Source organism: Phodopus roborovskii, unplaced genomic scaffold (assembly GCF_943737965.1).
Source record: "Phodopus roborovskii unplaced genomic scaffold, PHOROB, whole genome shotgun sequence".
Lineage (NCBI taxonomy): Eukaryota > Metazoa > Chordata > Mammalia > Rodentia > Cricetidae > Phodopus > Phodopus roborovskii.
Window position 1 is genome coordinate 2,859,536 of NW_026126485.1, and position 19,867 is coordinate 2,879,402.

Below are 19,867 nucleotides of genomic sequence, written 5' to 3' on the forward strand. Positions count from 1 at the left end.
GCTACCTACATGCTTTTGTAGATAAAAGCACTTGCCACTAAGCCTGAATTTGATCCCTAGAGACTCCCACACAAGTTGCCCTCTGAAAAACTATGGTGTACATACCCACACACAAAAATACATTTAGTATGTAACAAAAATTTTAATGTATACATATTTATGTTCAAATAAACACATATGAACAGACACATCTGAGGATGTTCGTCATGGAGCACATGTGTATGCACACAGAAAATAAATGTTACAAATCTTTAAAAATATTTTTAACTGGACAGTAGTGATTTATGCTTTTAATCCTAGCACTAGAGGCAGAGAGGCAGAGGCAAAGGTAAGCAGATCTCTGTGAGTTAGAGGTCAGTCTGGTCTTCAGACCTAGTTCCAGGACAGCAAGGGCTATACAAATAAATAAATAAATAAATAAATAAATAAATAATAAAAATCTGTCTTTAAAAAAAAAAAAACTGTAAAAAGCAAATTTAGCTGGGCATCAGTGGCTGAGCCTTTAATCACAGCACTTGGGAGGCAGAGGCAGACGGATTTCTGTAAGTTGGAGGCCAGCCTGGTCTACAGAGCAAGTTCCAGGACAACAGCCACAGAGAAACCCTGTCTTGAAAAACAAAAAAAGGCAAATTTATAGTTTGTGAGTGCTATCTCATTTTTTAAAATTACAAAAATCAAAATAACTAACAGACTGTTGAACTCATACTCCTGTTCATGAGGGTAGACTAGGAAGGAGTTGGAGAAAGACCTTTTTGGTTACACTCAATCTGAGGAGCTCCATTTACTAACTACATAAAACAGTGTTAAGTGGAGGGCAGGTATCTCAGGAGCTGCTGCTCTGTTAACAACAAGGAGAACATTCACTTGTAGCATTTCTAATCCAATATCCTCCATCTTCAATACTATGGCTTTCCCGTCACCCTCTCACTACCAGCTGACAGCTCTATGACCAGTCTGTCCACTTACACTCTTATACAGTTGTCTACTCTCCTTACATCAATTACTGCTCTGTCTGAAAATGTATACCATATCGCACTCTGTAGAAGACTTCCAGGCTTCTACAGAGTAAACAAGGATGATAACTTAATGGTCACAACACTCAGGCAGGCCTTTAATCCCAGCACTTGGGAGACGGAGGCAGGTGGATCATAGTAGTTTGAGGCCAGCCAGCCAGTTCTACAAAAAAGTTCCAGAGCAGCCAAGGCTTGCAGAGAAAAACACTCTCTCAAATAAAAAACAAAACAACAACAAAAGCTACAAAACATATTAACTATACAAAACTGTAAATTTATCAGTTTTTGGAGACTGAAAATTTCAAGGCAGGGCAATCCCATGAAGAGGGCCAAATGAGAGCTTGGAAAATGAAAGTACTAAGGCTGGTGACCTGAATTTTATCCTCAGCACCTATATAAAGGAAAAGTGTGAGACCCAACTACACCAAGTTGTCTTCTGACCTCCAATGTTCACTCTGACACACAAAATATGCCCTCTCGTTCTCTCTCTGGCACACACACAATTTCCTTAAAATTAATTTTTAAAGTTTTAAAGTTTCATGTAGCTCATACATGAGTACCTGTTCACATGTGCATGTGTACGGGTACAAATGCACTTGAGTGCATGCACACAGGTCAAAGGTCATCATCAAGTGCCTTCTTCCATCGTTATCTTTAAACAAAAAAATGATTACATGTACTTATTTGGTGAGTGGTTAGGAGAGGAACATACTTATGTGGAAACCAGAGGATTCCTGGGATCAAACTCAGGTTGTCAGGCTTGGCAGCAAGTGTCTTCACCAGCTGAACCATCCTGCCAGCTCCTCTCCATTTTTTTTTTTAAACAGGGTCTTTCTCTCAACCAGGAACACACCACTTCGATTTGTCTGGATTGGCTATCCCCACAAGCCCCAATATCTCCTCCCTCTCTAGTGCTCGGATTACAAGCAAACACCGCTATATTGGCTTTTTACATGGGTACTGGGGTCCAATTCAGATCCCTCATGCTTGTGTAACATACAATTTATGAACTGAACCACGTCTCCAGGCCTCTCACATAGCACTTCAGGAAATTTTCAGACTATAATTGTAACTCAACGGTAAAGTAGATGCTTCAATCTCATTAGCTCAAAAGGAGCAGTACTTTATCTTCTATCACTATTCTTTGAGTCTCACTCAAACACATCATACTGTTTTTAAATTTTGGGATTCTTATCACAAAATCACTCAGGTCAGCTCTGTAACCTAAGCAACACTGAACTGCCATTCTCCTGCCTATTTCATTCAAAAAACCCTGTTTCATTCCTTACCACCCAGTGTCTGTTACCTTCTATCTGAAATGCTTTTCCCTTTCTTTAACACTCACTCAGCACACTGTACCAGAACACTTTCCATGACTCTTTCACTTAGCTGTCCTTCCACAGCACATACTGGAACAATGATATGTTGGAGCAAATATGCTAGAAAGTGCTTTAAAAGTTTTCAGTGTCTTCTACTACATGGAGAGAAAGCCAAATTGCTGATGCTACCTCATTACCCTGGCTAACACATGGAAGTGGTTCTTAAATGATGATTTATTTGAGGGGGGGAAAAAAGGCAGAAAAGGAAACAAAGAAAGAGAAAGGAGGAAAAGAAGTAGTATGCAAGCATATCCACAACTAAAAAGAGGCCACTAATAACCATGCAGTGTGTTTACAAGGTCCAAGCCAGTACTCACTGACAGACAATGACACATGGAAAAGTCCAGACAGCATCTAAATCACTCATTCCCTAAACATTCTAATGTCTAGGACACACACAGCCTACCTCACTCCACAGCTTACTGTGGTATATTAAAAATGTTGGTAACATGCACAGTATAAAAAAACAGAAACATGTTAGTTCCAAAAAAAAAAAGTAGGACTCAATATAACATAATTAGCTGCAATTTTCATAGCCTATCTCCTAATGTATCATATTGATGCTGAAAGGTCTACCAACCAAAATTATGAAAAACAACAGAAGGGCTATAAAGATGGTCAGCAGTTAAATGTCCTTACCATAAGGCCTTATGACTCATATAGTATGAGTCTAATCCTAGGGACGCATTTGGTGGAAAGAGACAAATGAACTTGCATAAATGAGGTCCTCTGACCTCATGAGAGTGTGCACACACACGAATAAATAAAAGTTAATATACTTGTCAAAAAGAAAAAACAAAAGGACACCAACAACTTTACCTGATAGCCCTGTCTATAGCAACAGTAACACCAATCCTAAAGCAGGCTACTTTTATGTGACAAGTCACTGTTCTCACAAACAAATTGCAAAAATAATCTCTAGAGCATTAGTCATGACCAGGCTTTGTGTAAATTAATTTTGAACAAATTTAAAAGCTTGTTTCAACATTTAGGAGGCAGAGGCAGGTGGATCTCTGTGAGTTCAAGGCCATCCTGGTCTACAGGGTAAATTCCAGGACAGCTAGGACTGTTACACAAAGAAACCTTGTCTCGAAATCAACCCCCCCCCCAAAAAAAGCTTGCTTCAAAGAAGATATGTTTGGCAAGATTCAACAAACAGCATAAAATCACTCTATTTCTCAAATGTTATTCACACATGTACAGACATACCAAGTACATGAGACCTTTTTTTTTCACACATAAAACTAGACCCAATATATTCAACACTAAATACCTTTTCTTCATTTTATTTTGCTTCTTTGATAATTGCACTCTGTAGCCCAGGCTGGCCTCAAACTCACAAAGATCTGCCTGTCTCTGCCACCTATGTGCTGTAATTAAAGGTGTATGCCATCTTTTTTTAAAGGCTTTATCTTTATTACTTTTATTATGTGTATGGCTATGTAAATGAATGTTTCATGTATCTAGGTGTCAGTGGAGCCCAGAAGTGAGTGTTAGATCCCTCCCTAGGAACTATAGCTACAAGGTGGATGCAAAACATACGTGCTGGGTACTCAACTCCCATGTGGAAGGGCTGCAGGCTCCTAACCACGGAGCCATCACTCAGGCACTCAGGAGGAATTTATCTTTACACATAGAAAATTAAATTGCAAAGACTTTAATACTAGCAATTAGTAACAGAGTGCCCAAAATTTCCTAAACTAAAAAACAGAAAGTTCTTTATAAAGTTGGAAATTTGTTTTAACAACTTTTTAAACATTACTAATAACAAATACCTTTATTTTAAAAGGAGTAACACACACAGCATTTGTCTAATACCATAAAACTCTTAAGGGCTAAAGTTTCCAGCATACTTTCTATTTGTTGATTGCTTGTTGGAGACAGAGTTTCATGTGGCCTTGGCTGGCTTCCAACTCAATATGTAGGCTAGGCTAGCTTCTAGCTCACTGTTTATCCCAGGCTGGCCTTGAACTACTGAATCCTCCTTCCACTGCTGGATTAACATGCATGCACTGGCACACCTGGCTTTTCTTTTCCTTTCTTTTCTTTCTTTTAAACAGGCAAGTTTTTTAAACAGGAAAAGAAAGGGAAAAAAAATCTAATCTTCAATTTAGTATAACCCTTTCAGAAAAACATTTACATTCTAAGATATGTCAAGCAGGCTTTACAATGGGAACTGTGATAGATTACAACATTCCAAAAATGTATTCATCTTCCAAATATATTAAACATGTATCAGTCAACTTAAAATTTCTTCCCAACCACTGGTTATGTTTTCATTCACATGAAAGACAGAGACTCAGTAAATAAAACCCAAGTCATCTACAGAGCCCTAAACTCAAAAAAAAAAAGAAAACAAACAAACAAACAAAAAAAAAGCCATTTAAAAATGGGCTAATGCTTTGTACAATAGGCAAATACCTAAGTGGCAAGAGCATTTGCATTCTTCAACTTTTGAAACTGTACCTGCATGCAGTCCCACAAAAGCAATCCTCACTCTGGAAACAAGTGAAATTAATTTTAAAACAAGAAGAAAAAAATCCAAAAGAACTGTCAAAAGTAGATGCCATTTACATTCTGACACGTTATCAGTTACATTTCACTCCCGTAAACACACACTACTACCATTTTCAAGCACATCCGAATTTGTATAGATTTAAAGGAAAAAATATTATAGTATCAAAATTCCACCTGTTAAATCTAGACAGATATCCAAAGCTTTTCAAACCAGAGTAATTTAAAAAAAAGAAACTTTACAATTTCCTAAAATGACTAAATTTTATTGCTACGATTTATTCCACCAATTAGCAAACAACTACTTAAGACACATTTATTTCTTAGAAGCTATTCTGCGGTCAACATGTTTACTTCAGAGGAACCTGTCCATCAGTTTTCCACACAACACATCATAGCAGACAGAGCACGTGACAACTCCAAGACCCAGTACATCAACATAAAGAAAAATAACCATACAACCCTAAGTCCCTGGAAATACAAGGTGCGACAGGCCAAATAGGATCTCAAGGGTAAAGAGCAACAAACTGCTTTAAACATCTTCAAAATTAACTTTTGCTTTCTGCTTAAAATTCACGGCTCTGAGATACAATCAAATGAAATTTTCTTTCATCGGTGTTAACAGACAGACCCACACTGTACTGTTTCAAGAGTCAGGCTACTAGACCAGCTTTGTTTTCCGAATTAAGACGCTTTAATTCGTGCAGTTGTTCCTAAGGTTCCATGCAAAAGGCGCTGTTCTATTCCGGAGCTGCACAGCATTGGTAAGATAGTCTCCTAACTGACTCCACAACTCCACGACACAGCCCGTGGATGTTCGCACCAGCTGACCCTCTGTCTCCAGGGAAAGCTCCGCACCGAGCCACTCCACACACCTGCCTCTGCAAAACTCGCAGGCCCGCCACAGTCACGGCCCCTACACTTCCTGAATTCGAAAGCCACTCAAGCTGGCTGAGTGACGCCTTACCTTCATGGTGACTCTGGGGCCGCGATCCCCACGGCGACACCAGCTTCACCTGCACCTGGAGGGGAAACAAAGACACCCGGTCAGTACACCGGCACCCCCTGCGCCGTCGGGGCGGGGGCGGCACCGAGTGGGGCCAGGAGCCCGATCAGGCACGCGCCATCCCGGAGCCCCTACCGCCCCCACCTCCCTCCCCTTGCCGCCCCATTGTCGCGACTCCACGGACTTTTTCTCCGTCCTCCACGATGACGCCATTTCTGTCAGAAGAAAACTCACAACAAACCCGGGGTCCAGCGCGGCCTGGAGCGCGGCTGCAGCCGTCCAAGCCCACGGAACCGCGATGCCCAGAGCCCCGGGATGAGTCCTGAGTGAACCGGCGAGCCCTTGGGCTGCGGCGGCTCGACCCCATAGAGCCGGTCCGCGTCCCGCCCGAGCCCAGGCCCACAAGTGGGAGCCGGGGCCGGGCACGGGCACCGAGGACACCCAGCTCCCAGCCCCACCGGCCGAGGCCGCGGGGCCCACGATGCGGCCAGGGAAGGGCGGCTCCGGCTCAGCACCGCGGGGGGCGGGGGTCCCGGGAGGCCGAGGCCCCGTTGCGAGCGCCGACTCAGCCCCGTTGCCCGGCCCGGCCCGGAGCTTCCCCCACGAAAAATAATGCCCCTACCTCCGGCGCAGACGAGGTCTGAGCCGTGCGGCCAGAGTCCCCCGCTCCGCCTCCCCCCCCAACACCAGCAGGCCCGGGGGAGAGATGGCGAAGAAGCTGCGGGTCCGCCGGCGGCCGGGGCTCCAGCTCCTCCTCCTCCCGTGGCGGCGACTGGTACCTTTGTTTGGCGGCCGCTCCGGCTCCCTCGCGGGGGGAGGGGGCGACGAAAAATCCCTCCCAGACGGAGGTCCGGGCCCCGGTCTCGCTGCCCTCCGAGGACCGCGGCGGCCGACCTTCTGCGGCTCTCTCCGGGCAGGCGTCCAGGCGGTGGCCGTGGCGGCGGCAAGCTGTGGCTCGAGACTCTCCCTCCGCTCCGGCGCCTGTGCTCCTCACTCCGGACTCGACTGACGGGCAAACATCTCTTCCCCCCACCCCGGCCCCCCCTTTCCCTTCTCCCCTCCCCTCGGTTCTTTTCCCCTCCCCTGCCTCTTTCCCGGATGCCGATCAGACGATCTAGGATTGGCCAGGATTCTTCGGAGCCCGCCTCTCTGCAGTTTTTATTGGTTTGAGCGATGCAAACAACGACGCCATTTTCCCACCAGTTCTATGGAAACAGAAAGTTATGCCTCAATGCTTCCTGGGATTTGTAGTCCACTCTTCCAGGCCAATTGGCAAACTCTCGGACATAAGACCTACCAAGACCACAATGCGCCTCGCCTGAGTTCTACGGGAGAGGGGAGGGGAAGGGGGCGCGGCCATAAGACAGAGGGGAGGTGGCATACGACGCCTGCGCAGTGTGACAGGGATGGCGTATTTTCTTGCACCGAGTAATGCGGCGTCGCTGGCCGCTGAGGAGGGCGGAGATTTCTGTGGTGAAGTAGGGGGCGGGCTCCAAGGAGGTCTCGCGAAGAGCCGCGGTCTGAACTAAAAAGTGAGAAGTTGATGTGGGTACTTCTAGTCTCGGACCGGCGTCTTGAAGTCTGAGATCATTGTGGAACCGTGAGCAGCGGTGGTGCGGCGGCGGGAGGGGAGGGGGACCCGGATGGGGAGTGGGGGAGGGGGATACCGAGGAGGAGGAGGAAGAAAGGAGGGAGAGGACCCGGATGCTGACCCGGCTCGGGGTGACTAGCAACCTGGTGGTGGGACGTGGGGGAAGTCAGACGAGCTCCGGGGAAAGGAAGGGGGTACCGATGTAGCTCAGGGGAGAAGCCCGCCTTATTACACCACTGCCCATGTCGAGCCCTTTTCCCTCAGAAGCATCATTCTCCAGGCTTAGAGTGAGAGGGTCTTGCTGTGCGCGTCACAGCGGCGTTTCTTGGTGGCCCATATATGATTAGCTAGTTTCAAGCCAGAGCCTGCCTATTTAAAGAGAGAGAGAGAGAGAGAAAGATACTCTGCATGGAACTTTCAGTATTTGCTTTGTGCTGATGCATAGGTTTTATCCTCTGAGATATTAGGAGAAGCTCAGTCCTCATGGAAAGACAGGTTGGACCTTGTACAACTTCCTGAACGCGGCTGCTCAGACAAAGTGATAGATGTGAATTAGAACTTTGGCTCAGGGAAGTATAGAGAGGTTTTCCTGAAGGAGTGAGGATAGAACTTGGCTCCAGAAGCCAGCAAGAGAAGATCCTAAAGAGAAGGAGAGCCCAGAAAGAACATGCTGGAAACCCGTTTCAGCAGAGAGCTTCTCGGTATGATGAACTGAAGCACAGAGAGGTGAGGAAAGTTGATTAAGGAATTTTGATACAGCATCCTGGTGACTGAAGCAGGAGGATTACTGTGTATTGTAGGCCAGCCTAGACTACACAGGATGACCCTGTCACAAGAAAGAAAAAAAAAAAATTAAAACAGGTTTAATCTGCTCTAATGGCCCAGTGAACAGTAGGATATGTTGGATTCCCAATTTGAATTGCTAAAATGATAACTCCCCCAAAAGTATTGGAAGAGTTTAGCATTGTGGTGCTGACACATTCCAAGGCCAGCTTGATATACTTAATGCATTTCAGGTTAGCCTGAGCCAGACAGATCCTGTCTCAAGAAAAAGAAAAGTAATGATGGGAAATCAAAGAGGCAGCTGCAATAGTATTTCAACAGGGAAAATGATCTGCTTGCATAAATATTCACAATCCACTCTTCGAACAAATTTCCAACAGCTTTTCAATTTTGAAAGTGAGAAAATGATAACAGATCACACTGAGGCATTCTGTAGAGATTCCATATAAGATTATCTGAGTTTGTGCCACTCAACACTTACAAGTATAGTACATGAAAAGCTGAGAATTCTACCCATGACAATTGACGGTCCTTAGTTTAAAAAAGAAAAGAAAGTTAAAAGAATATGGAACTCACCCAGGCAGTGGTGAGGAACACCTTTAATCCCAGCACTGGAGAGGCAGAGGCAGGTGGATCTCTGTGAGTTCAAGACCAGCCGGGTCTATAAGAGCTAGTTCCAGGACAGACTCCAAAGTCACAGAGAAACCCTGTCTCAAAAAACCATGTATAAATATTCTCTGGAAAGGGGACATTAATTGATTTACATGAGTACTGTCAAACTGTGAGGGAGCAAAGGAAATACTTTTCTTAATTTATCATTAGTAGAGAAGTATTAAAGATTAAATAAAAATCTTCTGTATTTCAGGTGCAGATCTCTGAGTTTGAGGCCAGCCTAGTCTACAGAGTAAAATCCAGGAAAGCCAGGGCTCTGAGGATGTGGGGGGAACAACATGGCACTTCAGTGTTTAAAGGATGTGTCACTCTTAATTTCTGTGCAGAAGGTACCTGCTGTTGACCCAGAGGCAAATTCTTGGTGACTGCATTGTTATTTTAAGTTAGGTAAAATCTGTTTTCCAGAATGCAAACAAGATAGCAGCATGATTTTTGCTACTGCCCTAATTGAGAACAAATGACTACTAGCTGGTTTAAAAAGAGAGTGTATTAAAAGATGGTTTGGGGTAGATCATGAGCAAATGCAAGGCTTTGGACTTAACCCAAAAGAAAAAAGAACAGATTTTTCTTATCATATGTTTAAATGATCTGTTGCCAACATTATTTGTCTTCCTTCTTTGCATCTTTTAATCTTTAACCTCTAAGAACAAAGTAAAATGCCCAATATTAATAACTGCAATCCTACCTCTCCAGGAAGACCAAAGTTCAAGGCCATCCTGGACTATCTAGGGAGTTCCAGGTCAGTCTAGACTACATTGCAAAACCCTATGTATCTTGGAGGGCAAAAAAGGTTGCTATTTGAAATATTTCAAAATATTTTTATGACCATTCTTTTTCTTATGATGCTCTTCTTAATAATAACTACTAGTCAAGGATAATGGAGAACTTGGGAAGTGAGGGATTGACACATGTCATGTAGCCCAAGCTGGCCCCGAACTACTGATCCTTCTTCCCCACTTCCCAGGTGCTGGTATTACAAACATGTTCTACTGCGTTTGACTAGAAAGTTTGTATTTGGGATGTTTCTCTCTGAATTAATTTTGCTGGTGTGTGTGTGAGAGAGAAAGAGAGAGAGAGTGTGTGTGTGTGTGTATGTTTGACATATATTATTATTAAGAACTGACTACCAAAAAAAGGGCTCTTGAGACTGTAGAAATGGCCCAGTAGGTAAAATGCTTGCATCTATATAGCTGGATATGGCTGCACACACCTGTAATCCCAGCAATGGGGAGGCAAAGACTGGATCCCTGGGGCTTGCTAACCAACCAGTCTAGCCAAACCAGCAAACTCTAGCTTTAGTAAAAGACTCTTTCAAAAAATAAGGTGGGAAGATTAAACAAATTACCTGGTGTCAATCTCAAGGTTCCACCTACACCACTGTGGTGGTTTAAATGAGAATGCCCACTCCTCCCCCCCCCCCCAAGCTAGTGGAACTGTTTAGGAGGTGTGGACTTGTTGGAGGAGTTGTATCACTAAAGACAGACTTTGAGATTTCAAAGGACCATGCCATTCCTAGTTAGCTGTCTGCCTCCAGTTTATGGATAAGATGTAAACTCTTCAGCTACTGCTCCAGTGCCATGCATGCCTGCCCGCTTGCTGCCAGATCTCCATCATGATGTTCATGGACTCACCCTCTAAAACTGTAAGCAAGCCTCCAATTAAATGTTTTCTTTTATAAGTTGCCTTAGTCATAATATCCTGGTTTGTTGGTTTTTTGTTTTTGTTTTTTTTAGATGGGGTCTCTACATAGCCCTAGCTATCTTGAAACTATATAGATCATACTAGTTTTGAACTCACAGAGATTCCCCCTGCCTCTGCCTCTTGAGTGCTGGGATTAAAAGTGTGCACCACTGCACTGGACTGGTCATAATGTATCTTTATAGCAAAATTAAATAAATGAGTACTTTAATTAAATAAATGAATACTTTTTTGTTTTTGTTTTTCCAGACAGGGTTTCTCTGTGTAACAGCTCTGGCTATCCTAAAACTTGCTTTGTAGGCTATGCTGTCTCTGGCCTCCCAAGTGCTGGGATTAAGGGCATGCCCAACGCCACCGGCTAGGAATACTTTTTAAAGCATGCTTTTCATTGGTCATGGTGGTACACATGTAATCCTAGCACTCGAAGGCTAACAAAAGAGGATTATTCATTCTAGGGGAGCCTAAATCACATTGGAAAATCATGCCTCAAACAAAGTGTGTGTGTGTGTGTGTGTGTGTGTGTGTGTGTGTGTGTGTGTGTTTTGTAAAGAGCCACCTGAATTTCAATAAAAAATTATAAACTGAGGTTACAGGGGATGACTCAGTCAATAAAGCATCTATGAGGCATGAGAAACCAAGTTCCATATCCCCTCCATCTTTAACCTTATCACTTACCTGGGCCAGAAAATACATATCCCAGAAACTCAGTTGGCTAGCCAATCCAGCTAAATCGGCAAGGCCCAGGTTCAGTGATGGACCCTGTCTCAAATATAAGGTGAAAAATGATTTAAAAGACCCAAGGTTGTTATATAGCTTTTATACAAACATGTACTCATACACATGAATACATGTACACACAAAAATTTTTGTTTATCACAGGTATTTGTGTGTGTGTGTATGTGTGTATGTGTGTGATCAACCATATGCCACAGTGCTTTTGTGGAGATCAGTAAAGCTTTTAGCTCTTAACTTTCTTTTAATTTTGTGTATGGAGTCAGCAGATGACTCTGGGTTAAGGTTTTAACACAAAGCCTGACAACCTGAGTTGTTCTGTCCATGATAGAAGAGAACTGAGTCCCTCTTCTAGAGTCATCAAGTTGGCAGCACCAACCATCACTGTGGTGATATCTTGCTTGTACAAATAAAGCCTGTCTGAGGGTCAGAGATTGGAGCTTGCCATTAGCTAACCATAGAGGGCTGGAGGTCTGCATAGACAGGAAATAAGGTAGCTGGGCAGTAACAGGCTATTAAGCAGGAAGAAACAGGAAATTGCTGTCTTGTCTACTGAGACACCATGTAACCACAGAAGGAGTAATGGGTTCAGGCATTCTCCTGTAAGCCAAGATCGCATGGAAATACTTAGATTAATAGAAATGGGTTAATAATTTAGAGAGAGCTAGACAATAAGAAGCCTGAGCCACCTGCCAAACAGTTTATAATTAATATAAGCCTCTGTGTGTTTACTTGGGACTAAACAGCTGTGGGATCAGGTAGAACAGAAACTCAATGTACACATCACAGGTGCTTTCCAGTTCCAGAACCTGTGATATGCAGCAAGATCTTGACCAGCAATAACCATGAGCTGCTGTTATGTAACCAAGTTAAATTTGGTTTTATATTTACATATACACCATGAATCCATAAAAGATTATTAGACGAGGGCTTGTGGTCCTGAAAATCAAAATGATGCCAGAGGTGCCAATGTACATACATGCCACAACTTATATTCTAGGAAGTATGGAAATAAAGGCACTATCCAAAATAATGAAGCACTATAGGGAATTCTTAAATAAAATAATTGCATTCAAATTGTTATGTATCTTAAAAACAATCTCTAAAATTTATTGATTTGAGAAAAATGTTCACAAATTACAAAGCACACTTACCTTAATATTCATGGAAAGTATATTTGTAATCATTATTGAAATATCTTTTTGTGAATTTGTTTTAACATTTATTTGGTGTCAACAATTTAAGCCATTTATGATTCATTAACTAGCAAAGTTTACTATAAATCATCTAAGAAAACTACTTTAAAATCAACTAAACATTCTGATCCATGTAATCAGTGGTATGAAGAATTTTTCTTTTTAGAAACTTAAGATATAATTTATATACCTCCCATATAAAGTATATCGTTAAGATGAGTTTGCTGGCTTGAACCTACAATTTCAAGCCCGGCTTGGGCATCATAGTGAGACCAGGTCTCAGGACAAACTATGTATGATGATGCATGTCTGTTATTTCAGCACTGAAAACCACAGTCACACATTTCAGGCCATCCTGGGCTACACCATAAAACTTTTCAAAAACTTTTTAAAAATTACAGTTTAGTAGATTTTAGTATAGTCACAGTGTACAGTTACCACCATTCTAATAACATTTTGATCCTATATGTACACACACACATATGCGAGCTTGTGCACACACCTTCATTATTCATTAGTAACAGCCTTATTTTTTCTGAGCCAGAAACCACTAACCTGCATTCCCATCTGTATAGATTGCCTGATTCAGAACATTTCCTATAAATAGGATCATACAGCATGTTCTTTTGTGGCTGTCTCTTTTTGCTTTACATAATATTCTCAAGGTTTTATACATGTAATTTTTTGCTATATAAATAAAGTTTAAGATCTGTCTTTCCAAAAACACCTCAATAAAAACTCCTTTGCAATCTAACACTTAAAGGTAATTTGATTCATGAGATCATTTTTTTATTTCTCCTTTTTAACAGGTCAGCTTTGAAATTTATAAAACATGGAGAAAACTCAAGAGAAAGCTGAAAGAATTCTTCTAGAGCCCTATAGGTACTTACTTCAATTACCAGGTAACAAACAGTTCAGTTATTGTCTATATAGCATAGTTTTCAGAGAATGGTATTTATTTAAATGTTAGCAGCATAAAAGGTTAAACTTAAATGGTCTTGATACCTTCTATTTGAAGTAATATCATTAAAAAAGGAATTATTCACTGGGCAATGGTAGTGCACGCCTTTAGTCCCAGCACTTGAGAGGTAGGCGATCTCTGTGAGTTCTAGACAATGCTGAAATACAAGAGCTAGTTCTAGGACAGCCTCCAAAGCCACAGAGAAACCCTGCCTCAAAATAAAAAAGGAATTATTCAAAGAACTATACAATGAAAATGTTTCTGGGGACTGGAATGATGGCTCAGAGGTTAAGAACACTAGCTGCTCTTCAAGAGGTCCTAAGTTTGTTTTTTGTTGTTGTTGGTTTTGTTTTGTTTTTTTCTTTTGTTTGTTTTTTTAAGAATTGATTTTAAAAGAAATAAAACATTTCTGTTTTATTGAGACAGAATCTTGTTGATACATAGAATCATTAAGTAACCTAGAATTCATTAAGTAGCCCAGGCTGACCTGGAATTTGTGGTGAACCTTCTACCTACCTCTGCTTTCCAAATGCTAGGATTACATGTGTTCTGTGACCAATCCTAAAATGTTATTTCTTCTTTTAATTATGTGTCTGTGGGATGGTATGTGCACATGCATGCAAATGACTATGGTCAGAAGGGGATGTTACATTCTCTGGTGCTGGAGTTACAGCCAGTTATGAGCCTTCTGTAATGTAGGTGCTGGGAACCAAACCCAGGCTCTCTATAGGATCTTAACCCTTAACTCATTATTTTTGGAGGGGGTAGGAGGGTGGGGGACTGCAGGAGGTTGATACATGGTTTCTCTGTGTAGCTTTAGCGCCTGTCCTGGAACTCAGTCATAGACCAGGCTGGACTGAAACTCCTGCCTCTGCCTCCCAAGTGCTGTCTGGCTCTTAACTCATTCTTAATGTCTAAGCCATCTGTCCAACCCAACTCCTTTTTGGTTTTTTTTTTTTTACTCTCCTTAATTTATTTCTGTGACTTATCTGGAGCATAGAGAATCCTGGGGATAGATTTCAGGTCATTAGGCTTTGCCCTAATCACCTTTACCTCTGAAACTTTTTTTTTTTTTTTTTTTTTTTTTTTTTGAGTCAGAGTCTTACAGACCTCAAACTCACAGAGGTCCATCTCCCTTTGTTTTCCTAGTGCTGGGATTAAAGGTATGCATCACTGTACCCAGACTGAAACTTAACTTTTTTGTCTCTTTTTAAGCTTTTACTTTATGTGTATGGAGGTTTTGGCTCTGTGTGTGTGTGTGTGTGTGTTTATTCCTAGATTCCTAGTGCCTGAGGAAGCCAGGAGGTCAGTTCCCCTAGGACTGAAGTTACAGTTACAGTTCTGAGCCACCAAGTGAATGCTGGGAATCAAACCTGGAACTTCTGGAGGAGCAACAACTGCCCTTAACCACAGAGCCACCTCTCTAGCCTCTGAAACTTTACTTATGTATAACTATTTTCTTGAGCTCTGAATTTGCAATATTAGATGTGCATACAATATTTTTACTGAATGAACTGGTTGTAATTTTTAATCTACTATTGCTTTATGTTTAGGATAATTTAACTTCTACTGGCAGCTACTACCTACCTTTCTCCAGCTTTCCATGTGAAAATAAAATGCTTTTGGAAAGCCCTAGTCAACACAAAGAGGCTAGCACTTGTTTAACTGGTTTAACTGTAAACTGAAGTTACTGTACTTTCTAAAACCTTAATTTAAAGGAATGACAGATAATTTCATGAGGAAATTTATTGGCAAAATTCTTTGAAGTTTGTGTGTGACAGATAGTGCTCTTATTGTCCCCAAATAGATTGTCTTTGTTTTTCAGAAAAAGGAAGAAATTAAAGTGCATTTTCTAAAATGTCCATTCCATTCAATGTCCATTGCATCCCTAATTTAAAACTAAACCTCACTGAAGTGCTTTAGACTTTCCTGTCAGCCCTCATTTTAAAAAGATGTGCTTTTTTATCTTTATTTGTGTATGCATGTGTGTTGGGGTGGGAAGCATGTGTGCATGAGTGTGGGTGCCCACAGAGGACTAAAGAGGGTATTAGATATTCTGGAGCTGGAGTTATATATGGTTGTGAGCCACCTGACATGAGTGCTGGGAATCAAACTTGGGTCCTCTACAAGAACATCAAGAGCTCTTTAACACTGAGCGATCTCTTTACCCACCCAAGTATAGTTTGAATGACAAAATGAAAATGAATCCAGCCCCACTGTGTCCTTTACAATGGGGAATCTAAGAGGTATTCGGCAGGGAAGGAAATGGGCTTCTGTGACTGTCTTACTAAGTCTGATCAGTTTTGAAGCAAGTTTTTCAATTTTTCTTGTAGTTTCAATTTGGAAGATAATGAGATGGCATAGCCAGTAAAGGTGCTTATCACCATGCCTAAGACCTCACCTCCATCTCTAGGACCCACACACTCCTGCAAGCTGACTTCTCTGACCTGCACAAGTACACCATGAAATGCATATGCACGTACAAACACAGTTGAAAATGATTTTGAAATTACTTTTTAAGTAAAATAATGTTTTATTTGTCATGTCCTATGTTTTAATTGCAGGAAAACAGGTGAGAACCAAACTTTCACAGGCATTTAATCACTGGCTAAAAGTTCCAGAAGACAAACTACAGGTAACTAGACAGTCTGCTTTTTCTGTTTTGTCCTATTGTGAGTCAGATTCTGGACTTTGAATGTGCTAGGCAAGTGCTCTGCCACTGAGCCACACCCCAGCCCTTAGGAGATTTTCATCTTACTCTTCTCCCCCATTTAATCATCAAGGAATGAGTAAGTGCCATTTAAAAATACTCCATGATCCTTATTCTGTTAATGCTAATATAATATTTATATATGGAGGATGCTAAATATTAATTAGTTGTAAAAGCATAAGACAATTGAGACTTTGAAATTTTGGTAATATCATTTAGTACAACCTGTTCTGACTTATTATGTACCTTAGGAGCTACCTCTATGTCTAAAAAAAAAAATTCTGGGCTGGAGAGATGACTCTGAGGTTAATTAAGAGCATGTACTGCTCTAGCAGAATACCTAAGTTCAATTCCCAGCAATCACGGCAGGCACCTCACAACTGCCTATAACTCTAGATCCAGGGAATCAGATGTCTCTAGCCCACAAGGGCTTTTGTACTCACATGCATATACTCACACACTGAAACATACACAGATTAAAAATAGTAAGTCTTAAAAAGTTCTCTCTCTCTCTCTGTGTGTGTGTGTACAATAGTCTTTGTATGTATGTGTTTGTATACCTTTACATGTGTGTTATAATCAGAGATTTCTCTGTCTCTCTATGTCCCACAGCCACTTCTGAATAATTACACAGAAGCTTAATATTAATTACAAAATGTTTGGCCTATAGTTCGGGCTTATTACTAACTAGCTCTTGCATTTAAATTAACCCATTTCTTTTAATCCGTATATTGCCATATGGCCATGCTTTTACCGGTCTGGTGGCATCTTGGTTTTGGGTGGCTGACTCTTATCTCCCTTGACCCTACCCTTCTTTTTCCCTGTATTCAGTTTAGTTTTCCCACCTAGCTATTGTGCCTTACTATAGGACAAAGCAGCTTTTATTCTCAACCAATGAGAGCAACATACATTCACAACATTCAATAGGATATCCCATTTCTGCCTTTTTGTCTAATCAAAAAAGGAATGTTTCAACTTTAACATACTAAATTAGACAATAAAACAGTTATCAAGTAAGAATAACAGTTACAATATCTAATCTATATTTGACAAAATTGATATTAATTAATATTTAATTATTTATCCTGACTTGGTGAATTTAAAGTTTTATATGTAATTTACCTTATTATCATAACTAAGAAAAACTGTAATTATCTAGTCTTCAACTCCATCAAAGACCAGAGAAGGAAATAATATTATTACCTAATAAGCAGGGAGTGCAGACAAGTGATTTCCAAATACATAAGAAACAACAGAAACATCTGGCTGCCTGGACAGTCACCCAAGGTTCCTCTGCAACGTTAGGGCATCTCTCTTTGGCCTGACAGACTTTCCTATGAAGCAAAGAATTTTAAAGGACTGTCCTACCTTGTTTTGGCAAAGTTTGGCAGCTGCTTTATTTTGTTTCCTGCTGGTTCAGTTTGGATAATAACTGTCAGCAATTAAAGCAAGTGCAGTTTCTTTGCCCACATGGCTGATGTTTGCTATAAAGAGAACAAACTCCTCCATTCAGGGTTTCTTGGATATCCATCATCTTTTCAGGAGTATGTTATTAAAACATTTAAAATACCATATTTGATAGGTTTTGAATGTTTGAAGAATACCTGTCTATCTGAAATATATCTCTTAATAGATCTAGATAACCTAACATAACTTTAAGTTTGACTTAACTGTATTTTTCTAAATCTATATTCCTTATACAGTATATTTTTAATTGAGCTGTATAAACACAATACCTTAAACAAATAGAAATTACATTCAGCATAACAAAATTAACCTTAAATTTAGATCAATAAACTAAAATCTGTACCAATGTATATTTTGAGATTAATAGTTGTTTTTTAGATTAAAGTAGATTCAATAATCTACCCTTTTCCCCATTATATTAATATACCCTTTTTCCCTATAATTTCTATATTATATGCCCCTTTTTCTTTCTAGACCATGATTCCTGAATTTAATCTCCTTTGTTCAGGCTTATTACTAACTAGCTCTTTCATTTAAATTAACCCTATTAATCTATGTATCACCATGTGGCCATGGCTTTTACCAGTCTGCTGGCATCTTATTTCTAACGAAGTTGGCTCAAGTCTCCCTCAACTCTACCTACCCTTCTATCACCCTGTATTCAGTTTGGCGTTCCCAATTAGCAATATTCGGTCTTGCTATAGACCAAAGCAGCTTTTACTATTTATTATTAACCAATGAGAGCAACATGTATTCACAGTGTTCAGAAGGATTATCCCACAGCAGTATGTGTTGTATATGTGTGTTAGTGAAATTTTCTTTCTGTTTTGGTTGTTTCCCTCTAGATTATCATTGAAGTGACTGAAATGCTGCATAATGCCAGCTTACTCATTGATGATATTGAAGACAATTCAAAGCTCCGACGTGGTTTTCCAGTGGCTCATAGCATCTATGGAATCCCATCTGTCATCAATTCTGCCAATTATGTCTATTTCCTTGGCCTAGAAAAAGTCTTAACACTTGATCACCCAGATGCTGTGAAGCTTTTCACACGACAACTTTTGGAACTCCATCAGGGACAAGGCCTAGATATTTACTGGAGGGACACCTACACCTGTCCCACTGAGGAAGAATATAAAGCCATGGTGTTGCAGAAGACAGGTGGACTATTTGGACTAGCAGTAGGTCTCATGCAGTTGTTCTCTGATTACAAAGAAGATTTAAAGCCACTGCTTGATACACTTGGTCTCTTCTTCCAGATTAGAGATGATTATGCCAATCTACACTCCAAAGAATACAGTGAGAACAAAAGCTTCTGTGAAGACCTGACAGAAGGAAAGTTCTCATTCCCTACTATTCACGCCATTTGGTCAAGGCCAGAAAACACCCAGGTACAGAACATCCTGCGCCAAAGAACAGAAAATATAGATATTAAAAAATACTGTGTGCAGTACCTGGAGGATGTAGGTTCTTTTGAATATACTCGATACACTCTTAGAGAGCTGGAAGCTAAAGCCTACAAACAAATTGAGGCCTGTGGTGGGAACCCTGCACTAGTGGCTTTAGTGAAGCATTTAAGTAAGATGTTTACAGAAGAAAATGAATAATATTTGCCATTCTTGATTAGACTCAGTAGCTTCTTTCAATTGAAAGCGTGGAGTGGCTTCCTATTTATCTTTTCAAGTACTAGTCTCCAAACACCGAGTAAATGAGGGTGATGTGAGTGAAAGAGTTTCATTGTCAGAATCCCTTTGCATAAAAATACAAACGAGAGCTGGAGAGATGGCTCGGGTTAAGAGGCTGCTCTTCCTGAGGACCCAGGTTCAATTTCCACTGCCCACATAGAAGTTTATCACCATCTGTGACTCCAGTTCCAATGACCTAATGGCCTCTTCTGACCTTCGCAGGCAGCAGGCATGCACATAATACACAGACATACCTGTAGGCAAAACACTCATACACATAAGGTAGATTTTTTTTTTTTTTTTTTTTTTTTTTTTAAGCACAATTGAAAGTATCAGGAGCCACAAACACAGGGCTTAGAAATGTGAGGTGCTAAATGTAACCAACTCCCTAGTACCACAAGTGTTCCAGGTTTATGAATAAAAAAGACTTACCTTCCAAGAAATTTTCTGCTTCCTAACT

At 40.9% G+C, this 19,867-nt stretch overlaps 2 protein-coding genes across 7 annotated transcripts in view; one reads left to right on the forward strand and one right to left on the reverse strand.

Annotated features, from left to right (window-relative positions):
* The window catches only part of Arid4b (AT-rich interaction domain 4B), a 121,822-nt gene extending 114,984 nt beyond the window's left edge, over nucleotides 1-6,838 (reverse strand). For 4 of the 5 annotated variants that reach the window (XM_051194730.1, XM_051194728.1, XM_051194726.1 and 1 more), the window contains exons 1-2: nucleotides 6,692-6,838; nucleotides 5,874-5,928 (exon numbers count right to left, since the gene is read on the reverse strand). In XM_051194730.1, the coding sequence (XP_051050687.1) occupies nucleotides 5,874-5,879 (6 nt within the window). In that variant the 5' untranslated portion in view covers nucleotides 5,880-5,928; nucleotides 6,692-6,838. Of the gene's footprint in view, nucleotides 1-5,873; nucleotides 5,929-6,534; nucleotides 6,629-6,691 lie in introns of those variants that run through there. The other variant, XM_051194727.1, reaches the window with a different exon arrangement.
* Nucleotides 6,839-7,294: 456 nt separating this feature from the next.
* Ggps1 (geranylgeranyl diphosphate synthase 1) lies at nucleotides 7,295-19,850 on the forward strand. Of its 2 annotated transcripts, none has more exons than XM_051194733.1 (4): nucleotides 7,295-7,525; nucleotides 13,394-13,486; nucleotides 16,110-16,180; nucleotides 18,568-19,850. In XM_051194733.1, the coding sequence occupies exons 2-4, from the start codon at nucleotides 13,417-13,419 to the stop codon at nucleotides 19,327-19,329; spliced, it is 903 nt and encodes a 300-aa protein (XP_051050690.1). In that variant the 5' UTR covers nucleotides 7,295-7,525; nucleotides 13,394-13,416; the 3' UTR covers nucleotides 19,330-19,850. The 2 variants fall into 2 exon arrangements, with proteins under 2 accessions (XP_051050690.1, XP_051050689.1); XM_051194732.1 differs by having other exon boundaries at nucleotides 7,295-7,512.
* Nucleotides 19,851-19,867: the final 17 nt, after the last annotated feature.

Bases quoted from the DNA above. Each gene is read 5' to 3' on its own strand.
- Ggps1 (XM_051194733.1), top strand. From the start codon at position 13,417: ATGGAGAAAACTCAAGAGAAAGCTGAAAGAATTCTTCTAGAGCCCTAT. The intron at 13,487-16,109 runs GTAACAAACAGT...TTTTAATTGCAG, and splicing joins GTACTTACTTCAATTACCAG to GAAAACAGGTGAGAACCAAA. The intron at 16,181-18,567 runs GTAACTAGACAG...GTTTCCCTCTAG, and splicing joins TTCCAGAAGACAAACTACAG to ATTATCATTGAAGTGACTGA.